We start from the raw sequence: 18,196 nt of genomic DNA, 5'->3' as shown, positions 1-18,196 counted from the left end.
ATTGTATAATTAATTCGGATGAACTTGAAAATATGTCGCACCAGTTTACCCCGGACGCTAGGTGTCGCTGTAGAATATTCTGTGCCTGAATTAATCAGAACGGCTTCCTGCGTATTTTGTATCCCGTGTAGTTTTGTTTGCTCCCTGCCTGTCACCACAGCGTGTAAACATTCATGCACGGAACAGGTCCGTGGTGAAACGCTTACTGGGCGGTAAGAGCCCTCTCGTTTTATTTTATTCCTCAATAAACCTGAGCAGGGAGGGAGGCTGCCCAGGTAGTTCCGCTGTATGTTTATATGAATATACAAAAAAAAAGAACGGAGAAGCTGGTGGACGCTTTCATTGTGAGGTGGACCGAGGTACAGCAGCTAAAGCGGGGCTCGCCGAACCACTATGGCAGCGGCGACTGTTGTGGAGGCCGATGCGGCGACAAGTGACGACGGAGCGGCTTTCTCCGACGTCCACAGCCGGGAATGGGATGAGTCCCAGCTCCGAAAATACTCGTTCCCCACCAAGCCCATTCCCCGGCTGTCTTGCACGGATCCCAGAGCAGAGATGCTTATAAACAACGAGGTAACACAGCTGCAGGGTTGGGTTACTGGAACTTTATTTTCATTTAAACAAATCTTCTTTTCGTTATAGTTTAAAGAATCGTCGAACATTTAATGTTGAAAAATGCAAACGTGAACTTGAAAAATAAGCCCGGCTCAAAATAAAAATTATAAACACGAACACTGAGGTTAATGATAGTGAAAGTAAGTTATCGAAGAGCATAAGAAGTATTTTATTTCCTTTTCTGATATATACACAATGTTTCTATTTTGTCTCGGGTTATCTTTTATTTTTCTGGTATGGTTAATTATATATAATAAAAGAAAGCTAAGAGAGGAAAAATGCCACAGCTTTCCAGACTTCCTCATGCAGTTTTCTAAAAACAAAGAGTTTTTTTAAAAAATCTACATTTAGATGACCTTTTATTTGTTATTTGACTCTTTACGTCTTAGGTTTATTATTTTAGAGGTCTGTACTTTTATTTTCTTGTTCAGAAACTGAAAAAGGACATTTTATTCCTTTTTTTGTCTCAACCTCTTTAGGTCAACAGTTTCAACTGGACCTGGGACACTTTAACAATTACCTGGTTTTTAATGCTAAACAATATATAAAAGTAATGGTTTTAAATGTTTTACAAACAGAATGTAAACCATACAGAATCTGTCACGGCAGACAGTGGCCTCCAAAGCTTGGGACATAATTAACATTTATTCATTCATATAAGTCTAACATGAGATAAATATGAAAAAAACAGCATTTTTGTTATAGATATGAACTATATATTTGCTGTTGCTCCTGTGCTATGTCCTTGTGTAACTGACATACAAAAAAATAAATCCGTAGTCGGGGTCACAAGTCTTGTATGTTTTTATACTTATGGGTCAAAAGCTGTGTAGATTTGAGTTAGAAAATTCAGTCAGATGTATTGTTTTAGAATTTGGAGAATAAACTAAACTCCTCCTGTGCAAAGGAGTTTATGTAAATGAACCGGACCAAGCAGAACTTTTCAGGCCCGGAAGAACAAAAAGGGAAACAGTGTTTTTTTTTGTTTTGTTATCTTTTGTGAAATTAATCTGAATTAATTTCACAAATTAATTTCACAATTAATTCGTTACACAGCAACGAATTAATTGCTGTGTAATTCGTATAAAAACCTATTTTATTTCTCTGTTTTTGGTTGCCAGTTTTCAGACTGGAGAAGTAAGAAATTGTTAACAGTGAATAAGTCTAATTTTAAAGCAAGATTAAGGTAGTACTTTTATTTTTATTTCATTCAAAACTGAAGCCCGTTGAGTATCTAGGTCAGCTAAATCTAGAGTATTGATCAGCAGCTTGAGTGCACCTGCTGACTCCAGTGAGACACATTGATGTTTAATCCTGAAGAGTTTACCTAGAACAACAAAAAACAGATCTGAGAAGATTTTTTACTACTTTCCTTAGATCAAATAAGCCAAAAGAGTCATTGGTAGCAAATGGAAATGCTTGCTTTTACTGATGAAAGTGTTAAATATGAAATCATTCTATGTGGTGTAGTAAAATTTTTTCATAGTAACATTTTAGAGTAAACACAAGCTAAAAGTTTCAATTTTTTTTTTATTGCTTGCCATTTTATACCATACTTTTGTCCTGTTTGTTAAAATAATCCTGCTGTTTTAAAACAACGTTGCGTTAACAGCTGAATGAGTTGGAGTTTTTTTGTACACGAGGGAAGCAGGTGACGTCGTTCTTTTAGCCAGCTGACTAGCAGTGCACATCCACAGACGGAGGCACTGTGGATGTGCACTGCTCTGAAACTCTTGATTTCTCCAACTCATTAAAAGCGCGTCAAACGTGTAAGAACGAAACAGGACATTTGAACACAACAGACATCCTTCATATTACTGTTTGTTTTCACTGCCATTTGTTTTAACAGAAATATTTTATGTGGTAGGTGTGTCTGTTCAGGACAGACAGCCTTTGTTTACATTTCCCTTTGGGTCTTTCATTATTCATGAATGTGCTGCTGTTTGAGTTTCAAATGAAATTTAGCCCATTTCACCTGTCTCCAAAAGCTTCCAGTGACCTACCTCTCATTTATTTAAGATGGTGGTTTTCTGGTCTTCCTGTGTTTTTTTATGATTCAAAGCTAGGAGAATTCTGGCACTCTGCTTTGATGCAACATGATATATAGCATTATGACTTCATAGTGAATTCTCTGCAGAGGACATTGTTCTCTTAGGATTTTAAAGAGAGTATATTACTTGATTAAAAATGAAGTGGCCCAGGTTTGTCCCCCAAATATTCACAAACACCCTGGGCTTCCATGAGCTGTTTGCATTGTCCCAAGGTTAATGTGTTGCTTAAGATGTCATCTTTTAGGTAATCCAAATGCAGACAGAGATGCATGTTGTAACCTAGAGAATCACAGTAGATCCGACATCTTCTCAAAAGGGAGCAGGTTTCCTTTTCCTACCCTGCTTTATATGGCTCTGTTACACAAACCTACTACAATGTTCATCTCCTGAGAACTATTTTACAAGAATAGTTTTAATCACTGTGTAAACGTGAACTCCTTTCTAAATGACCTTCAAAAACTGGCTCAAGTGATGCAAATACAACTTGAGCCAGTGCTGAATGTGAGCTTTTCCTGTGTACGTCTGTTGCTGACAGATGTGTTAAACATTCACCTTTAAGTCCTTCCTGTTGGAGATAGTTTTCAGATGTTCATACCCAAAACGTGATGGAGTTTAAAAGGCAACATGACTTTAAATATTAGTTGTATATTAAATAACAGATGTTAGGTTTGATGAATGGAATATTAAAGCTAGAAGTTAGGTCGTTTTGCCTCATGTATTCATTCATTCAGCTATTTCGTTAATAATTAAAAGCAGGTCCAAATTGATTATCAACTGGAAAGAAGGCTTCTTTGAACACCTGGCTATTCTGCATACAGGTTGTATAAATGCATCACATTAATGCTACGAGGCTCATCCTGCGTCATTTAACTAGACCTGACGAGAAGTCGCGGAACATAATCTTTTACCACTGCAGCTAATGATAAGCGGAAAAGCCAAACTCAACGCAGACCGGTACGCTTAAAACAGTCCTCCGACCACATCATCTCCCCGCAGCCGCAGAGTTCAGCGTCCTCCGATGAAAGTGAAACCGAGAGCCAGCGCAGGCAGCCGAGCAGCGGGAGCGCGCACAGCGGGCTACGTTCGGGTTGTCACGTAGGCCTCCGAGCTGCGGGTGTGTGCGGTCGTGCGCGCGACTCACGTGCACGCAAATCGCGAGATATTATTTTAAATCAATTTGCACTTCCTTTGCATGATTTAAAACATGTACATGACTCACTGTGTGAGACGGCTTTGCAGCTTTGACGATGACTCTTCTCATTTTCTGCGTAGGATGCACAACATCAATTGCATCAGTTTTTTATCAGATTATTGGGAAATTGACAATGAAAAAATAAGCAGCAACACATGAAATGCATTAGAATATTGCGCTTTTACAATTCATCGAGTAATTGACATCTTTAAAGCAATGTTCACTGTATTTTACATGTAATATGCCCTTTTCGTAGGGTTTCCTTGCTGCTGCTTTTAATTAAAAATGTGTGCCAGGCAGGTCCATTAGAGTTGCAAGTAAAATCATTTATCCTGGGAGAGCACCATACAAGCTTACTACAGTGTCGTATCTACAGCATTTTAAAAGCTAAAGTTCTGGGACAGTTCTTGCCCCTTAGCTTATTTTGAAACCTGGAAAAAGTTTTTGAGACCAAATATCAGAAGGAAATAATGCTCAATTGCCCCCAAAAGATAAACTTTTAAGTGATTTACCTTATTTGGCGTTGGCATAAATGTGACTTGTAAAATAAATGTTACTTGAAAGTTCAAGTTCATTACTATAATTTTTTTTTTTTGCATGAATACCAGGCACAAAGAACATTCAGCTTTGAAGCACTCTAAATATGATTAGAGCAAAAATGACAGCATGCACTGGTAGCTAATTGGAAGAGTTTTGATCTTGCAAGTCAGTATTTTTTTCCCCATATTTTGTCTTATTCCATGCGTTTTTGACATAATCACCGAGTAATGATGAAAATAAAGTGCACTAGTTATCACACGCCACCCCCAACAAAATACAGTCACGTTTTCAAAAACGTCATTATCTGATAACGTTGTCGTGATACAGCATGTTGTCCTTCAATAGATTTACTGTAAGCAGGTTTATTTACCGTTAACAGAATGTGCTTCAGATTCTTTCTCATATTCAGATGATTAAAAAGTATAACATGAAATTACCGTTAGAAGAGTTGCTATTTCTGTCATGGCTACACTGACAGCAGAAACATGTATGTAAGTATGCCTTAGGTCAAAAGTAACTAATTATGAAATGCGACTAAGAAAACAACTTTAAATGATCTTTAATTAGATCTTCTTAGCATTGAGGTGAACAGCAACCACCAGTCTTTATTGTAATATTTCAATAAAGTATTCCTGATCTTCTTCCAGGAACCGGTGGTTTTAACGGACACCAACCTCGTATATCCAGCACTAAAGTGGGACATCCCATACCTCCTGGAGAACATTGGAAATGGAGACTTCTCTGTTTACAGTTCAGAAAACCACAAATTCCTCTACTATGACGAGAAGAAAATGTGCAACTTTATGGACTTTGTTCCCAAGTCTCGTCGAATGGAGATGAAATTCTCTGAGTTTGTGGATACCATGCAAAAAAGAGAAGAAGAGGGAGGAGAGGATAGGTAAGTTGTCAGACGTGATGTGAGAAATGCACATTTCTGCATTTCTGCTGTTTTAACCTCCAAAAGTATTGAGGACAAGATATGCCTGTGACAGAACAAGTGACTAAGCAGTTATGTGATGAAGGCTTATTTCTGTAACCTGACTGATCTGGCAGCTCATACTCAGATCAGATACCAAAGAGACATCCGATCTTAACTCGCTGACCCTTAAAATAGCTGTTATTTAGTATAATTTCCACTTATATTAATGCAATTTTTCCCCCCGCCCAAGTGTTTGCAAACTGCAGGCAGTGATTTTCTTTTTTTTTTTTACACTCTCGTTTGCACCATTTTTAACACCAGCAGGACCAGGGTTTGTTTTTCAGCCCTCTGTATGTGAAACTGCATGACTCATACTTAAAGCATGTCTCTTTCCTCGTGTGTTTCAAGAGTCTATTTGCAGCAAACACTGAATGACACAGTAGGAAAGAAGATTGTTGTTGATTTTCTTGGTTTCAACTGGAACTGGATCAACAGACAGCAAGCCACGCTGAACTGGGGACCGCTGACGTCCAACTTGCTGCTGGTTGGCATGGAGGGTGAGCCTCTCATTTCCTTCCTATAATCCATGACACATGATAGCCTAAATGGCAGAATACTAGAATTGCAGAATAATGGCATGCATGCCCTGAATAGACATGGTGTATTCAGGATGTGTACTCATCGCCCTGAAAACACCATGTCTGTGAAACATGGTGGTCGTAGCATCATGTGCTTTTCTTCAGCTGGGACAGGGTAGTTGCCTAAATCTGATGGGAAAATGGATGAAGTTAAATGTAGGGCAGTCCTGAACAGAACAAGTTAGACGTCCACCTTCCAGCATGACAGTGACCCACAACATAAAGCCAGATCTAGATCAATTATTTGTCTCAGAAGAACTCAGTTCTGACCTAAAAACAATCCGTGGCAAGACTTGGGAAAACTAATTTTTGCTTCTAATTCTCTCCATCCAGTCTGACTGAGATGTGCAGAGCTGATGGAGACAGTCACTCAAATGTGTAGGTGAAGTGAAAGGTAGTTTTTATTTGTTAAAAAGAAAACAAAAAAAATAAAATAACATAATCCATTTTCCTTCAGCTTCTGCTCCATCACACAAGATGCCAAAGATATATCTATTTTACTGTTTTCAAGCCTCATAGGTTTTCTTTTTTTTCACATTACTGTATATGTTATCATTTTCTCAGGCAATGTGACACCAGCACATTATGACGAGCAGCAGAACTTCTTTGCACAGATAAAAGGCCATAAGAGATGCATCCTCTTCCCCCCAGACCAGTTTGAGTGTCTCTATCCTTACCCTGTCCATCACCCGTGTGACAGACAGAGCCAAGTAAGTTAAGCTGCTTACTTGATTTAAGGTTTGGCAAATTTTGCTAAAAGACTTGTTCATATTTTTTCACCAACTTTCTTTCTATTTTAGGTTGATTTTGATAACCCTAACTATGAGAAGTTTCCAAATTTTAAGAACATTGTTGGCTATGAAACTGTTGTGGGACCTGGAGATGTTCTCTACATCCCTATGTATTGGTAAGATGTGCTTCCTCTTAATTAAAAAAAAAATAAATAAATGCAATATTATGGGAATAGCAGGTTTTCTCCCTTCCACCATTTTTTAAAACCTTTTGATCTTTATACTTTTAACCATCTAAGAGTTCACACATCAGTTCATCTACTACTTTATCAACAGAATATGCAGCACTAGATGAAAATAGATTTCGCTTTGATTGCCTCCTGTAATTAGAGTCTGCTGCTTCCAGTGATGTTACCTGAAACTGTATTGCACAAGGTGGAAGCCATATACCAACTCTGTGGAGAAACACAGCTGAGCTCACTAAGCACACACTAACCTCAGAAAGCCAGTGATTCTGCACCAGATGAGTGTGGCGTTTCATTTAGCTTTTCTCAGGAAAACCAGATGTATTGCATTCCCACATGAAGGAGGTTTTAGGTCCATAGAAAACATTTCTGAGAATGTCGGGGTGGAACACCCTTAGCGCAGTCGACCTCCAAATATGTGAAAATATAATTAACACTACCTTCAGGTTGCTGTTTTAGCAGGATTGTGCAAACACCAGGCAGTCCGAACACTAAGATATTGTGCAAAATGTTAAAGCTCACCTGTCCTCTTGCAGTCCTGATTTGTCTCCTGTTGCTAAAAAAGAAAACGTTATTTTGGAAAAGTTGAAAAATGTTTGAACATGTTCAGTTTTCAGGTTATTAAAATTAAATATTGTATAAAATCTTGGTAAGCAAATGGTTAAAATTTTCCAGTATTTTTACGTTTTGTTGTTGATTAAAAGAAACTCTGCACTTAACCACACACTTGGATTGGGTTTTGCGACCTGTCATGTAAATTTCACTTCAAAATGAAACAATGGTGTGTTTCCAGATTTTAGTCAGTCATATTTTTCTTGTTTTTGTAGGTGGCATCACATCGAGTCATTGTTGAACGGCGGAGTGACCATCACGGTTAACTTCTGGTACAAAGTACGTATATTTGAATCATCACATTACTGTCGCATAATGCGTAACTTTCCCACTACACTTCTTTTGAACCTGTTTCTCTTTTATTTAGGGAGCTCCAACACCGAAGAAGATAGAGTACCCTCTGCGAGCTCATCAAAAAGTTGCCATCATGAGGAATATTGAGAAAATGCTTGGAGAAGCACTTGGAGATCCCCATGAGGTAAATGCTTAGTTTTAAGCCATCCTTGCTGTCATCAAAAGAAGCTACAGCTATCATCTGAGCTCTGTCTGCACATGAATGTCACATTGTCCGTTTCTAGAATATTTAAATAGGACCTATATTTAGGTCACTAGTTACATTGGAATCCCTCAGGCACGCTGACCCTCCCAACAACCCAGTTACTGTGAATATTCATGGCTAACTTGATTTTTGTACTGTGGAAATGCCGTTTAGAACAGAGAGTTACATCACATGTAACTCTATGATCGTCCTGCTGTGAAATCCTCTGTTTTCTCCCCTGCAGGTCGGGCCGTTACTAAAAACAATGATCAAAGGGCGATATGACCAGGGCCTCAGTTAGAGCTCCAACGTTGCAACTGCTGAATGGACTGCTCCACAAACTGTTTGCATGTGAAGTGTGTGTCTGTGGTTTTTTTTTTCTTCTTTCTTTTCAGTGTGCATTCTGTCCTTGGAGCTAAGCGCCAGTGCATGGCCGTAATCAGCCATAATGAAATAATTCTGCTTCAGTCTCAGAACGCTGTTATTTTAACAACTGCGCCGAGTAAAGGGAGAAAAATGAATTAAACCATTAATATTTCATCCAACTTGAAGATGCTTTTTTTGCCTTTGGTGAGAAGAAATGAAGACATATTTCCTTGAATCAGTGTTTCCTTAAGTCTTACAATTTCTGCTTTTGGCCTTAAGTTTTAATATTTGTGTCTGTGAGGAAACAGTGTTTTGAGTACTTGTTGTTTAGATGAGGGGTAAAATATTACAGAGAACATATAAAGAGATACTTTTATCTATAAGTAATAAACTTATAGATATAGATATAGTAATAAACTTAATCAATATTAAATTCTCATCACAAAACAACATTAGAAATGAGTGTTCTACGGTAATTTATCTACATTAGGTAATTTCGTACTAGTGTGCAGTCATTTATTAGCAAGACTGGCCATGATTTCAAAATATCAAAATCAGTTGCTATATAATGATGATAAACGTATGGTTTTGAAACAGAGGATGCAGCTGAAGGTATATGAATAATTTTTATAAATGCTTAACCTGTTAAGCAAATGTTGTCTTTAATTTGTATCTTAAGTGCTTTATTGGATTTGCAGCCAAAAAATCCAGTAAGAGGATTGCTGAAAATAAGTGTTGCAACTAGTACTATCAACTAATACTAGTTGCTAGTACTCGTTTCTCTTAAATTGTAATTACACCAAGTTAAAAGGTACAAATGATAATTCTATTCTACCAGTCGACTGAACTAGTGAGACCAAGTGCTGGCATGAAGCTTTGTAAAAGCAAATGTTGCAAAGCTTAAAGCACCATCTAGTGGTCAGGTTTGAAATAGTTTGTTAAGCTGTTCCATTTTTTAGAACAGGAATCTAGAAATATAATCAGTAAGCAATATTTAGGCTCCATTATTGTTATCTCTAAGTTATCAGTGTTCTGACATGCACTTGTTTTGACCTTTTTTTTCACAGCCTGTGTAAAGGTAAATGCTAATCAGCCTTTAACTTACTGCAAATGTCCCTTTTAAGGTCTCCAGGACAGGTCGATACAAGAGTTTCTTTGCTTCAAACATTTCTGAGCAAGTTTTTGATGCTTCAGGTCCGAGTGAAACAAGAAGCTGAATATTATGTGGCGTGCCAAACAAATTGAGCTTCATGTTCAGAAAGTTGGTTGACAGATTTTCTTCTTGTTAACTCATGATGTGCATCAGTTAACAAGACGCACACCATCTTGTTAACTGATGGTGAATAGAGTACTAATTGCACTCTATTCAAATGGTTTTAATTCTTGTGTAAAAAATTTATCTGGGTGGGTTTTTTTATGTGAATTGTTTACTGAATGCATTTGCCTGATACATGGCAAAAAAAGGAAGGTGATTTTAAACTTTTCTATATTATGGTGAATGTGTTTGCTTTCACTTTGGCATTAAAAGGTTTAAATGTTAACTTGTTACCATTTCCTTTTATGTCAAGTTTATTCAGTGATTCAGTTTTCAATATATATATATATATATAAAACTTTTCTTTTGTAAGATTGAGGTGTTTTAATGGCTTTTTTGTGGCCTTAATCAGACAAGAAAATGACACAAGATCAGGAATTGAATCCTGAATTAGACCTGTCAAATAAGAAATGAAGTATGTTATATTTAGTTTGTAAAAAATAAATTTTGGTTGTTTATTTGGTATTTTAGATCCAGCTCAAGAACTGTTCCAGTTCAACCAAAGTGTAAAGTTGGCTCTAGGACAAACTGTTAGTAAAATGCTTCTTTGAACTTTTGAATAACTGCACCTTTAATCAGTGAGTTGAAAGTCAAAATACTGATTAGAAGAATTTCACAATTATGGAACAAATTGTTAGAAACATGTTTCTTTAATACAAAACTGCATTTATTAAGCATTAGTAGGTTTTTGTCATTTAGAAAATGGGAGGAGGAAAAAAAGATTCTGGAAAACAATTTTCCCAAACTCAATTTTTGTTTTGAAAATGAAAACGCAAAATCCACACTTTCCAAGACTGCGTATGAACCCTGTCAGATGGCGATATGCAGACTGAAATGGCCCACTCCGATTTACCTAAATAACTTGTATTGAGTTCTGTGAGAACGTAAACAGGAAGCATATAGTACTCTACAAAATGTATTTACTATAAATTACCATAAGTTTTTTGAAGCCATGATGGAAAAGGAGAAAAAGAAAATTAGTTAACAGTTTCAGATAAGTCCGCTCCATGCTCTACATAACACCATTGCATGATAAATATAACATCACATCATCTGAACACCCAGTTCTGTTATACTACATTCAGGGAAACAATATATCACAGGTTTCAAACAGCTGCGTATTACTTACAACAAATAGGAGCGGAATATAAACACTAAATCCTGGAAAAGAAAATCGGGTCAGCTTATTTGTCCTAAATGTACAACTAAGAATAAAAACGATCACTCATTTTTACAACAGTCTCGGGTGAAGCAAAATTCACACACAAACACAAATGAGATGAGAACCACAGCAGTATTATGTTTACCTGAAAGCACACAACCGTAAATCTTCAATAATGCAATCCCGTTTCCAAAAAGTTAAGAAAGATAAATAAAATAATGATTTGCAAACCCTGTAGAATCCCTATTGTGCAGATCTGTTTTACGTTTACATTCTGTTGCACATGAATCTGCTTAGAGGCCAACAACTGGCTGTTTTGAGCAGATTATTCTAGTTTTACACCCTTCACTGTCAATTTAGAATTACCTAAAATATCTCAACATTGCAGCATCTTTGTATGTGCATCATTTTTGGATCTAATTTACATTTTTATTTAAATCTACAAGCATAAATAATTCTCCCTCATTGTTGAAATTTCTAAGTAAATACTAATAATAAAAGCAGCAGTTAAAAATTGCTCAAAACAAACCTGGATCACTTTCACATAGCAATTTCCTTTATGCAACACATACAGAATTATCAGTTATGATTATTCACTATAGTGGATATAGTGAATAATCCTATCCTATCCTAAATGGATGGATCATTAACTGTAGGCTTGAGGCTAAGGAAATCTGGTAACACTTAAGCATGTAGTGTGCACACAAAGACTGAAAGAGATTACATTTTTGCCAGAGAGAAAGTCAGGAATGGATTTAACCTTCCACAGACCAATGTATGGCTACAAGAAGCAGCTCACTGAAGTTATTTTAGTCAACAGGGTTAAGACTAGCAATTAGGGGGTATTTCCAACAGTATTTGAACATTCTGTTGGAAAGGGCTGAAAACTGAATGGGGTGTTCGGTTTTTCACAATTGCATATTATCTGAAAAAACAAAAACAATAAAGATCATTTGAATGAAATATGAATATCAGATGTGATACATCATTTCTGTTTTAAAGTAAATAAAAAGCTTAGGGCAAGTTTGCAAATCATTGCCTTGTACATCTTCTGAAGCCAACCAACATTTTTTGGAAACTTAGTTGCAATGGATTTAAGATTCTGCACATTGAAACATTTATATATCAAAAATAAATATTCTGGACTTTAAAATGAAGCCCATCAGGTTCATATTTCACTATTTGGGGGATACCCACAATCCTGTATTTTGATATTCTACACAAAAAGGTGTTATAGCATGTCCATCTTTAGAAAAATGTATATACTGTGCAGCAAACTTAGGTATTAATTTAGCTTTCTAGTAAATACTAAATTACTACAAGAACGACTTGTTTTTAAATATTTGTCCTACATTGCAAGAAATAAATGAATCTGTCAGGTGTAATAGTTTTGGGGCAGCACAAACTGCGCTGAACCTCAAGGCTTCAACAAAATTTATGAATCTTGATGAAAACTTAAGGAAAAAATAGACTAAGACCTGTAATGTTCACAACAAACTTCAACAGCACCACTTATTTACAAAGATGATGAAAGAAGTGTACACAAGTTAATATTATAGTCATGGATCCACATTTCCCCAAAAAAGAAGAAAGAAAAAGAGCTGTCAGTGCGACATCAGACCTGCTGAGGTGGCCAAAACAAATCAGATAGGCTGTTCGTTACACAAACAAGAACACAACTGATTGATTTAAAAAAAAAAAAAAGACAAAAAAGATTAAAAAGCAACAACGGTGCAACTTAAAAACAACGGCTTTATCCAAGGCATGATGGTTAGTAACGTTTTAAAAATAAGCCACTGCCACACTGAAAAATGCCTTCTAATACCTGGGGGTTTGAGGGAATACATCAAGTTTTGGTTAAATGAGTTGGATAAAGAAGAAGTAGTGTAAACAATGCGGTTACTAGCTGCTCGTACAGTGCTGTGCTCGTCATCAATGGAACCTGTACTTTCGGGCCGGTTTCAGGTTGACGTAGGTTTTCTTCATGTCGTCTGTCTCGTTTTTCTTCACAAGTTGATATCGCTCTCCTTTTGTTGTAACCACCTGGTTACCGTGGTAGCGAACAAGCTTCTTTGGAGCCTGATGAAGGAGGGGAAAAAAAGGTTTTATTGCACAATACAACGAATTGTATTAAAAGGGAATATACCCAGAATCGTACGTCTTTGGGAGCAACGGGTCGATGGGTTTTGTTATCTTCCTCACTGTCCACTAGCATGTACCTGTAGAATTCAGATGGAACATGTTGATTAGCTTGTGAGAATACTTCTGTTCCACAACCATGATATTAATAGTTTCACTTACTTCTCCAGGATGCTCTCTTTAAGTTTCTGGTCTGCAAGTGAGGAAATGCTCTTCCCTTGGTTTACCTGAAGCGTCAGAATAAGATGGGTTTAGTCGTTTATGGTTCCGTGTAGACGTACTCCTGTCTCTTACCACTTTTTACTTACGCTACAAATAGAAACATGAATGGATTTCATGTTACGGACCGTATTTCATAAGTAAGAGTTCAAAATTCACATCCTGATTTCTGTTGAAATTACTGGGAATGTTAATATTCCAGCCAAATTGGCTGATGTTGAGCAACTTTGCAAAGAAGAATGTGAAAATCTTTTGCCTCTATGTGTGCAAAGCTGGTAGAAGCCTTTCCTAAAAAATATGCAGCTGCAATTTTGGTGAACGAAGGACAACTCAGTGGGCTAAAGGTTTCTTTGTGTCTTTTTCTTTCATTTCAACATTAAGCACAACTTTTTGTTGGTCTGTCAGAGTGGCAATCAAATAACAGGACAGAATCAATAGATTCATGGGATATGAATACTTCTGCAAGCACTGTAGCTTAAAAACATTAGAAATTGATTAAGCCAAATTGTTTCTCTGTGACAGAGAGGCTTACATTAATAGGAGTGGGGCTGAGCTGGACGTCCCCCTCTATGATGAGGCGCACTGCTTCCTCCATGTCTCCTTTGGCGATGGAAAGAGCGCTGCGAGCTTCGGACAAACTGCACTTTGGGAACATCTCCAGCAGGTGCTGCTCTTGGGACTCCCACTCAGATGCTGACAGCTAACAAAAGGCCATAGTCATGGTTTGAATTTGCATAGTTAAAATTAAAGAACTATTTTAAAGCTTGAAGAGGTCAGTGCTAATGTGTCTTGGCTTGTTAACCTTGGCTGTAGCGCCCTCTGTCTGTGGCTTAAGGCACGGAGGTTCTTGTCCTGGTTCTGGCTGACTGGTCAGGGCATCAAGTTTCAAAGAAACCTCTTCCGTCCCTGTCTTAGGCACACTGTTTTCTTTAAAATGTAATATAAGATAAGGTTTAACGCTTTGTTTGTAAAACAGGCTTGCCACAAAGCTATCATTTAGAAAAATAAAAACTAACACTTACCCGACGTCCGAGCAGTGGCCAGTTTTGAAGCCAGACTGAACATCATTTCACAGACTTTGACACTAGGGCGTAACAAAATAATCTTTAATCAACATCAGTTGACAGCAGTACAGCTGACCGGTCTTGCTTTTGCATGATCAGAACAGATGTCGAGTGTGGCCGTGTTACCTGTCTATTTCGGCAAACCCGGGTATGTAGGCTTCCAGCATTTCTCCAAAGACCTCCACATCAAAATTCTCCTCAACGCTCTGCTGGGACCCCAGGTCCTCCAGAACCCCAGTGATGTACGACAGAAGAACATCATCCAGTGTGCTGAAGAAAAAAACCTAAGTCTTAGTTTACAAAAAAAACCCCAAACCCTCAAATTTAAACTTTCAAATCTAATGGAAAAAATTTAAAACTTCTTGAGTCTGTTTGAGAAGCTTTGTGAAAATCTATAATTTATAGTGTATAAACTATATTTTTTATTGTGAATGTTTTAAGATGAGCTCACAGAGTGAATAAAAATTTATTTATAAGGTTGCAGGTAGTAGTACTCCCAAATTTACTCACTATAGCTCTGGCTAAAGTACCATCACTGTTTTTGCAATGTCTCCCATCACATACAAGAAGTTGTTGGTAAACTGGAGATCTCATTTAGCAACGTACTGCTGAATCCTCGGTGCACAAAGCCGCAGATCCTTCCTCACAGCAGCTGTACTGCAACTGCTCCCAATAGACTTAATAAAGCTTTATAACTCTCCTGTTATTTGCAGTTTATTTTACTTCTTGTAAATTGTCTGTCATTTACACACAAATAGACATGTGGATTATGCACATGTTATTCTTTAAATTATCCTCCTCAGCTGCATTTCTTTTAATAAAATGCTATTTTTAATAACTGTATAGTATTTTTGTCTTATGTTATAAATTTGCCCGTCCTGCACAGTATTGAAATTTTTTAAAAACTTTTTTAGCGCATGCTCCACTTAACATACCGTGTTGCTGTGACACCTGAATTCCCCCACAGAGGGACAAGAAAGGACATTTCTAATCTATTGCAATAAACATTTGAGACACTTAAATCTGCCAGATATCGTCTTCAAGGGCAGAAAAATGTAATGTAATGTAATTGGCCACATGCATATTTGGGATGCTCTGGCTGAATGCACTACTCCTGGTATATATTACCCAATCCAAATATTGCATCAACACGCTAAGTCCTTTGTAATTTTTCACAAACTGATATTGTGACGACGATTAGAATTCAATGTATTCTCTAACTCTGCTAAAAATATTCTACGGTGTTTTAACAAAAAATATTGAAGACACTATTTACTTACATTACGTATGAACTTCAAGTATCCTACAGACGCTATACTATTGCAGATATGATACAAGTTAACCAAACTGTTGTTGTTTTCCCAGTTCTGATAAAGTCTATGGGGTAACCAGAAGCTCCTGGAAAACTGGCATAAACTAGCAGTGCAAAAGGACTATTTTTTGTTAAGAATAGTAAGTCTGGAGAGTTTTCCCACCTGAGATCTGCATCAGGAATGTACGTCTGGATAAATTCGTGCAGGGCACTGTGGATGATTTTGTGGAGGTCCATGCTGTTCTCCCGTGCTATAAAGCGACATACAGGGTTAGCGGGCTGCAGCCGATGCACAGAAGATGATCAGAGTATTCATGTTGCACAGCAGCCACCGACAAAATAACCAAGGTTCGCGTTGGTCATTTAAAGCTGTCACTTATCTATCAAGTATGGTTGCAGACTAAGACTTTAATGGAGGCGTTACAAACCCCGTCTTCCCGAAAGCTTTGTTATCAAAGTGAGGAATGTTGACGCTAATCCTCCAGCTATCTTATGTAAATGTTATCGAGCAACATTTGAATAACATGATGACCTCTTTTGTGTTAGCTTTGTTGTCCTGTTAGCACATTAAAGAGCTAATGGCCATTACAGCGGCTACGTTATCAAAAGATAAACCACTTACAACAGGTCTCTGTAAATAATATAAGGATATTAATAGTATTGCACTCGTCAATGTCATGCAAACAACGTACTGTACGTAAATAAAAAGCTCAAGATTATATAATAGACATAACGGAGAACTAGCACTTTTAGCTAACAAAAACAACAAGCAAGCCACCTAAGGAATTGCAGTTGCCTTGGTAACTGTAATCTGGGTTATTTAATACTAAACGATTTTGACGGTGTAAAACTCACCGTGTCAGAGATTATGGATACATGAAGTTTGCAGTTTCCCCCAGATTTGTTAAAGGGGAAGATGGACAGTGCAGAGGTTATGCAGGCTCGATGTATCTCGTTAGCCCGCACGATTCAAAACGTCGAATACGTCACTTCCTCTAAGTGTAAACAGCGAGGCCTATCAGAGATAGGCTAAAGGTGCGAAAGAGACAGACACATGGCTATATAAAAACAAAGCATAACTATCTGATATGGTTGAAAGAAAAACAAAAAATACTCAACAATAATAATAATAAAACAAGGTGCTCTTGAGGTGTAAAACTGAGTATCTGAATGCCGAGGACACTGCAAACTCTCTTTTTTTTGTTCTGAATTACCTGGAGACAACCATGGCACACAAAATCAAACCTAAAGACATCAGAAAACTTTGAGAAATTAGATGACAAATAGCACCTTTCTTTGAGTGTTTTCAACTTTTTGTCATGTGATACGTAAATCAACAAAAATGATGGATAATTGTGAAGTAAAAGAAAAACAAAACAAACAAACACAAACAAAGCTCTGAAAATTGTGGCATCAATTTGCATTCTTTACTAGACCTTTACTAGAATACTAAACTTTGTAGACTATATAAAATATACTTGTAAGACAGAGCAGTTGCATCCAGTAAAATCCGTGTATTTTACTGGATGCATCTCCTATATGAGATGGAAAGTTAAACAGGTGTGAATACTTTTGCAAGGCAAAAAGCAAAATGTGACTAAATAAAAATAGTATTCTTACAAAGTCACCAAAAAGTGAGATGAAACATGTAGCGTTTAATGCTCCTAAACAAGGAAAGAAAAGGTGAATCACAAAATAACCAGTGATATCTTGCATTAATTGAGAATCAGTGTTTTTTTTTATTATAACAGTACTTTTATTTTTGAGTTGAGTAGTTTTTTTCCCTGTCGTATTGTTCACAATTCATATTGTCATTGTATGTGTTTGATCTCTCTTTCAGGTAAGTGGTCATGTTCGTATGGAATTTTTAAATTTAGTTTTGACAACATTTTAATCATCTTTGTTTTCATTATGTTTGTATTCCATCTCTTGTTTCCGTCTGCTCTGTGTCTTTGGTTGTTTGCTCTGCTTTCTGGTTTTGAGTAACACCACTTTGATTGTTTTGCAGTGTTCATGTTACAATTTAAATTTTCTTCATTTTTACTATTTGGTTGTCACTTATCAGTTTGACTTATAGTTATATATAACAATAAAAGTTATATATAACTATATATATATATATATAAAAAAAACATATATGTATTTTTAGAAACTGCTTTCCAGGGCCTCTGAAGTTCTCATCAACTTATATTTCAGGTCATATTTCATGCTGCACTCTAGCAAGTGTTTACCAACAAATGTCAGTGCAATTTTAGCCTCTGTTTCCTTATAAGTGTTTGATGATCTGTCTCTGCTTTCTGCCTCTCTGTCCTACTGCTGGTCTCACCGACCTTGGGTTGGTAAAAAGTCTACTCTCACTTGGACATTATCTTATTATCTTTTGCCAGATCCATGCATAGTTGATGATCAAGGTGTTATCTGAGGCACCATCAATGATGCCATCAGAGCCTTCTTCAGTTACGTCCGCCTGTGTTGGTATTATAGCAGATATGTACCTGTGAATCATTAATGACAGGTCAATTGTTTCCTCAGCTGCGT

The 18,196-nt window shown here is 37.0% G+C and overlaps 2 protein-coding genes across 2 annotated transcripts; one reads left to right on the top strand and one right to left on the bottom strand.

Moving 5' to 3' along the window:
* The first annotated feature begins 122 nt into the window (after positions 1 to 122).
* On the top strand, positions 123 to 9,988 carry hif1an (hypoxia inducible factor 1 alpha subunit inhibitor). Its single transcript, XM_005801585.2, has 8 exons — positions 123 to 573; positions 5,046 to 5,296; positions 5,726 to 5,874; positions 6,520 to 6,665; positions 6,756 to 6,862; positions 7,759 to 7,822; positions 7,911 to 8,021; positions 8,326 to 9,988. Exons 1-8 carry the CDS (start codon positions 394 to 396, stop codon positions 8,380 to 8,382), a joined length of 1,065 nt encoding a protein of 354 aa, XP_005801642.1. The 5' UTR covers positions 123 to 393; the 3' UTR covers positions 8,383 to 9,988.
* Positions 8,447 to 16,633, bottom strand: cuedc2 (CUE domain containing 2). Its single transcript, XM_005801584.3, has 9 exons — positions 16,514 to 16,633; positions 15,822 to 15,909; positions 14,473 to 14,616; positions 14,305 to 14,366; positions 14,085 to 14,209; positions 13,815 to 13,982; positions 13,226 to 13,290; positions 13,083 to 13,143; positions 8,447 to 13,003 (listed from the first exon to the last, which is right to left on the bottom strand). The coding sequence occupies exons 2-9, from the start codon at positions 15,893 to 15,895 to the stop codon at positions 12,857 to 12,859; spliced, it is 846 nt and encodes a 281-aa protein (XP_005801641.1). The 5' UTR covers positions 15,896 to 15,909; positions 16,514 to 16,633; the 3' UTR covers positions 8,447 to 12,856.
* Between the last annotated feature and the right edge of the window lie 1,563 nt (positions 16,634 to 18,196).

Source organism: Xiphophorus maculatus, chromosome 22 (genome assembly GCF_002775205.1).
Source record: "Xiphophorus maculatus strain JP 163 A chromosome 22, X_maculatus-5.0-male, whole genome shotgun sequence".
Lineage (NCBI taxonomy): Eukaryota > Metazoa > Chordata > Actinopteri > Cyprinodontiformes > Poeciliidae > Xiphophorus > Xiphophorus maculatus.
Note: the sequence above shows the minus strand (reverse complement) of the source record. Positions and strands in the feature narration are given on the sequence as shown.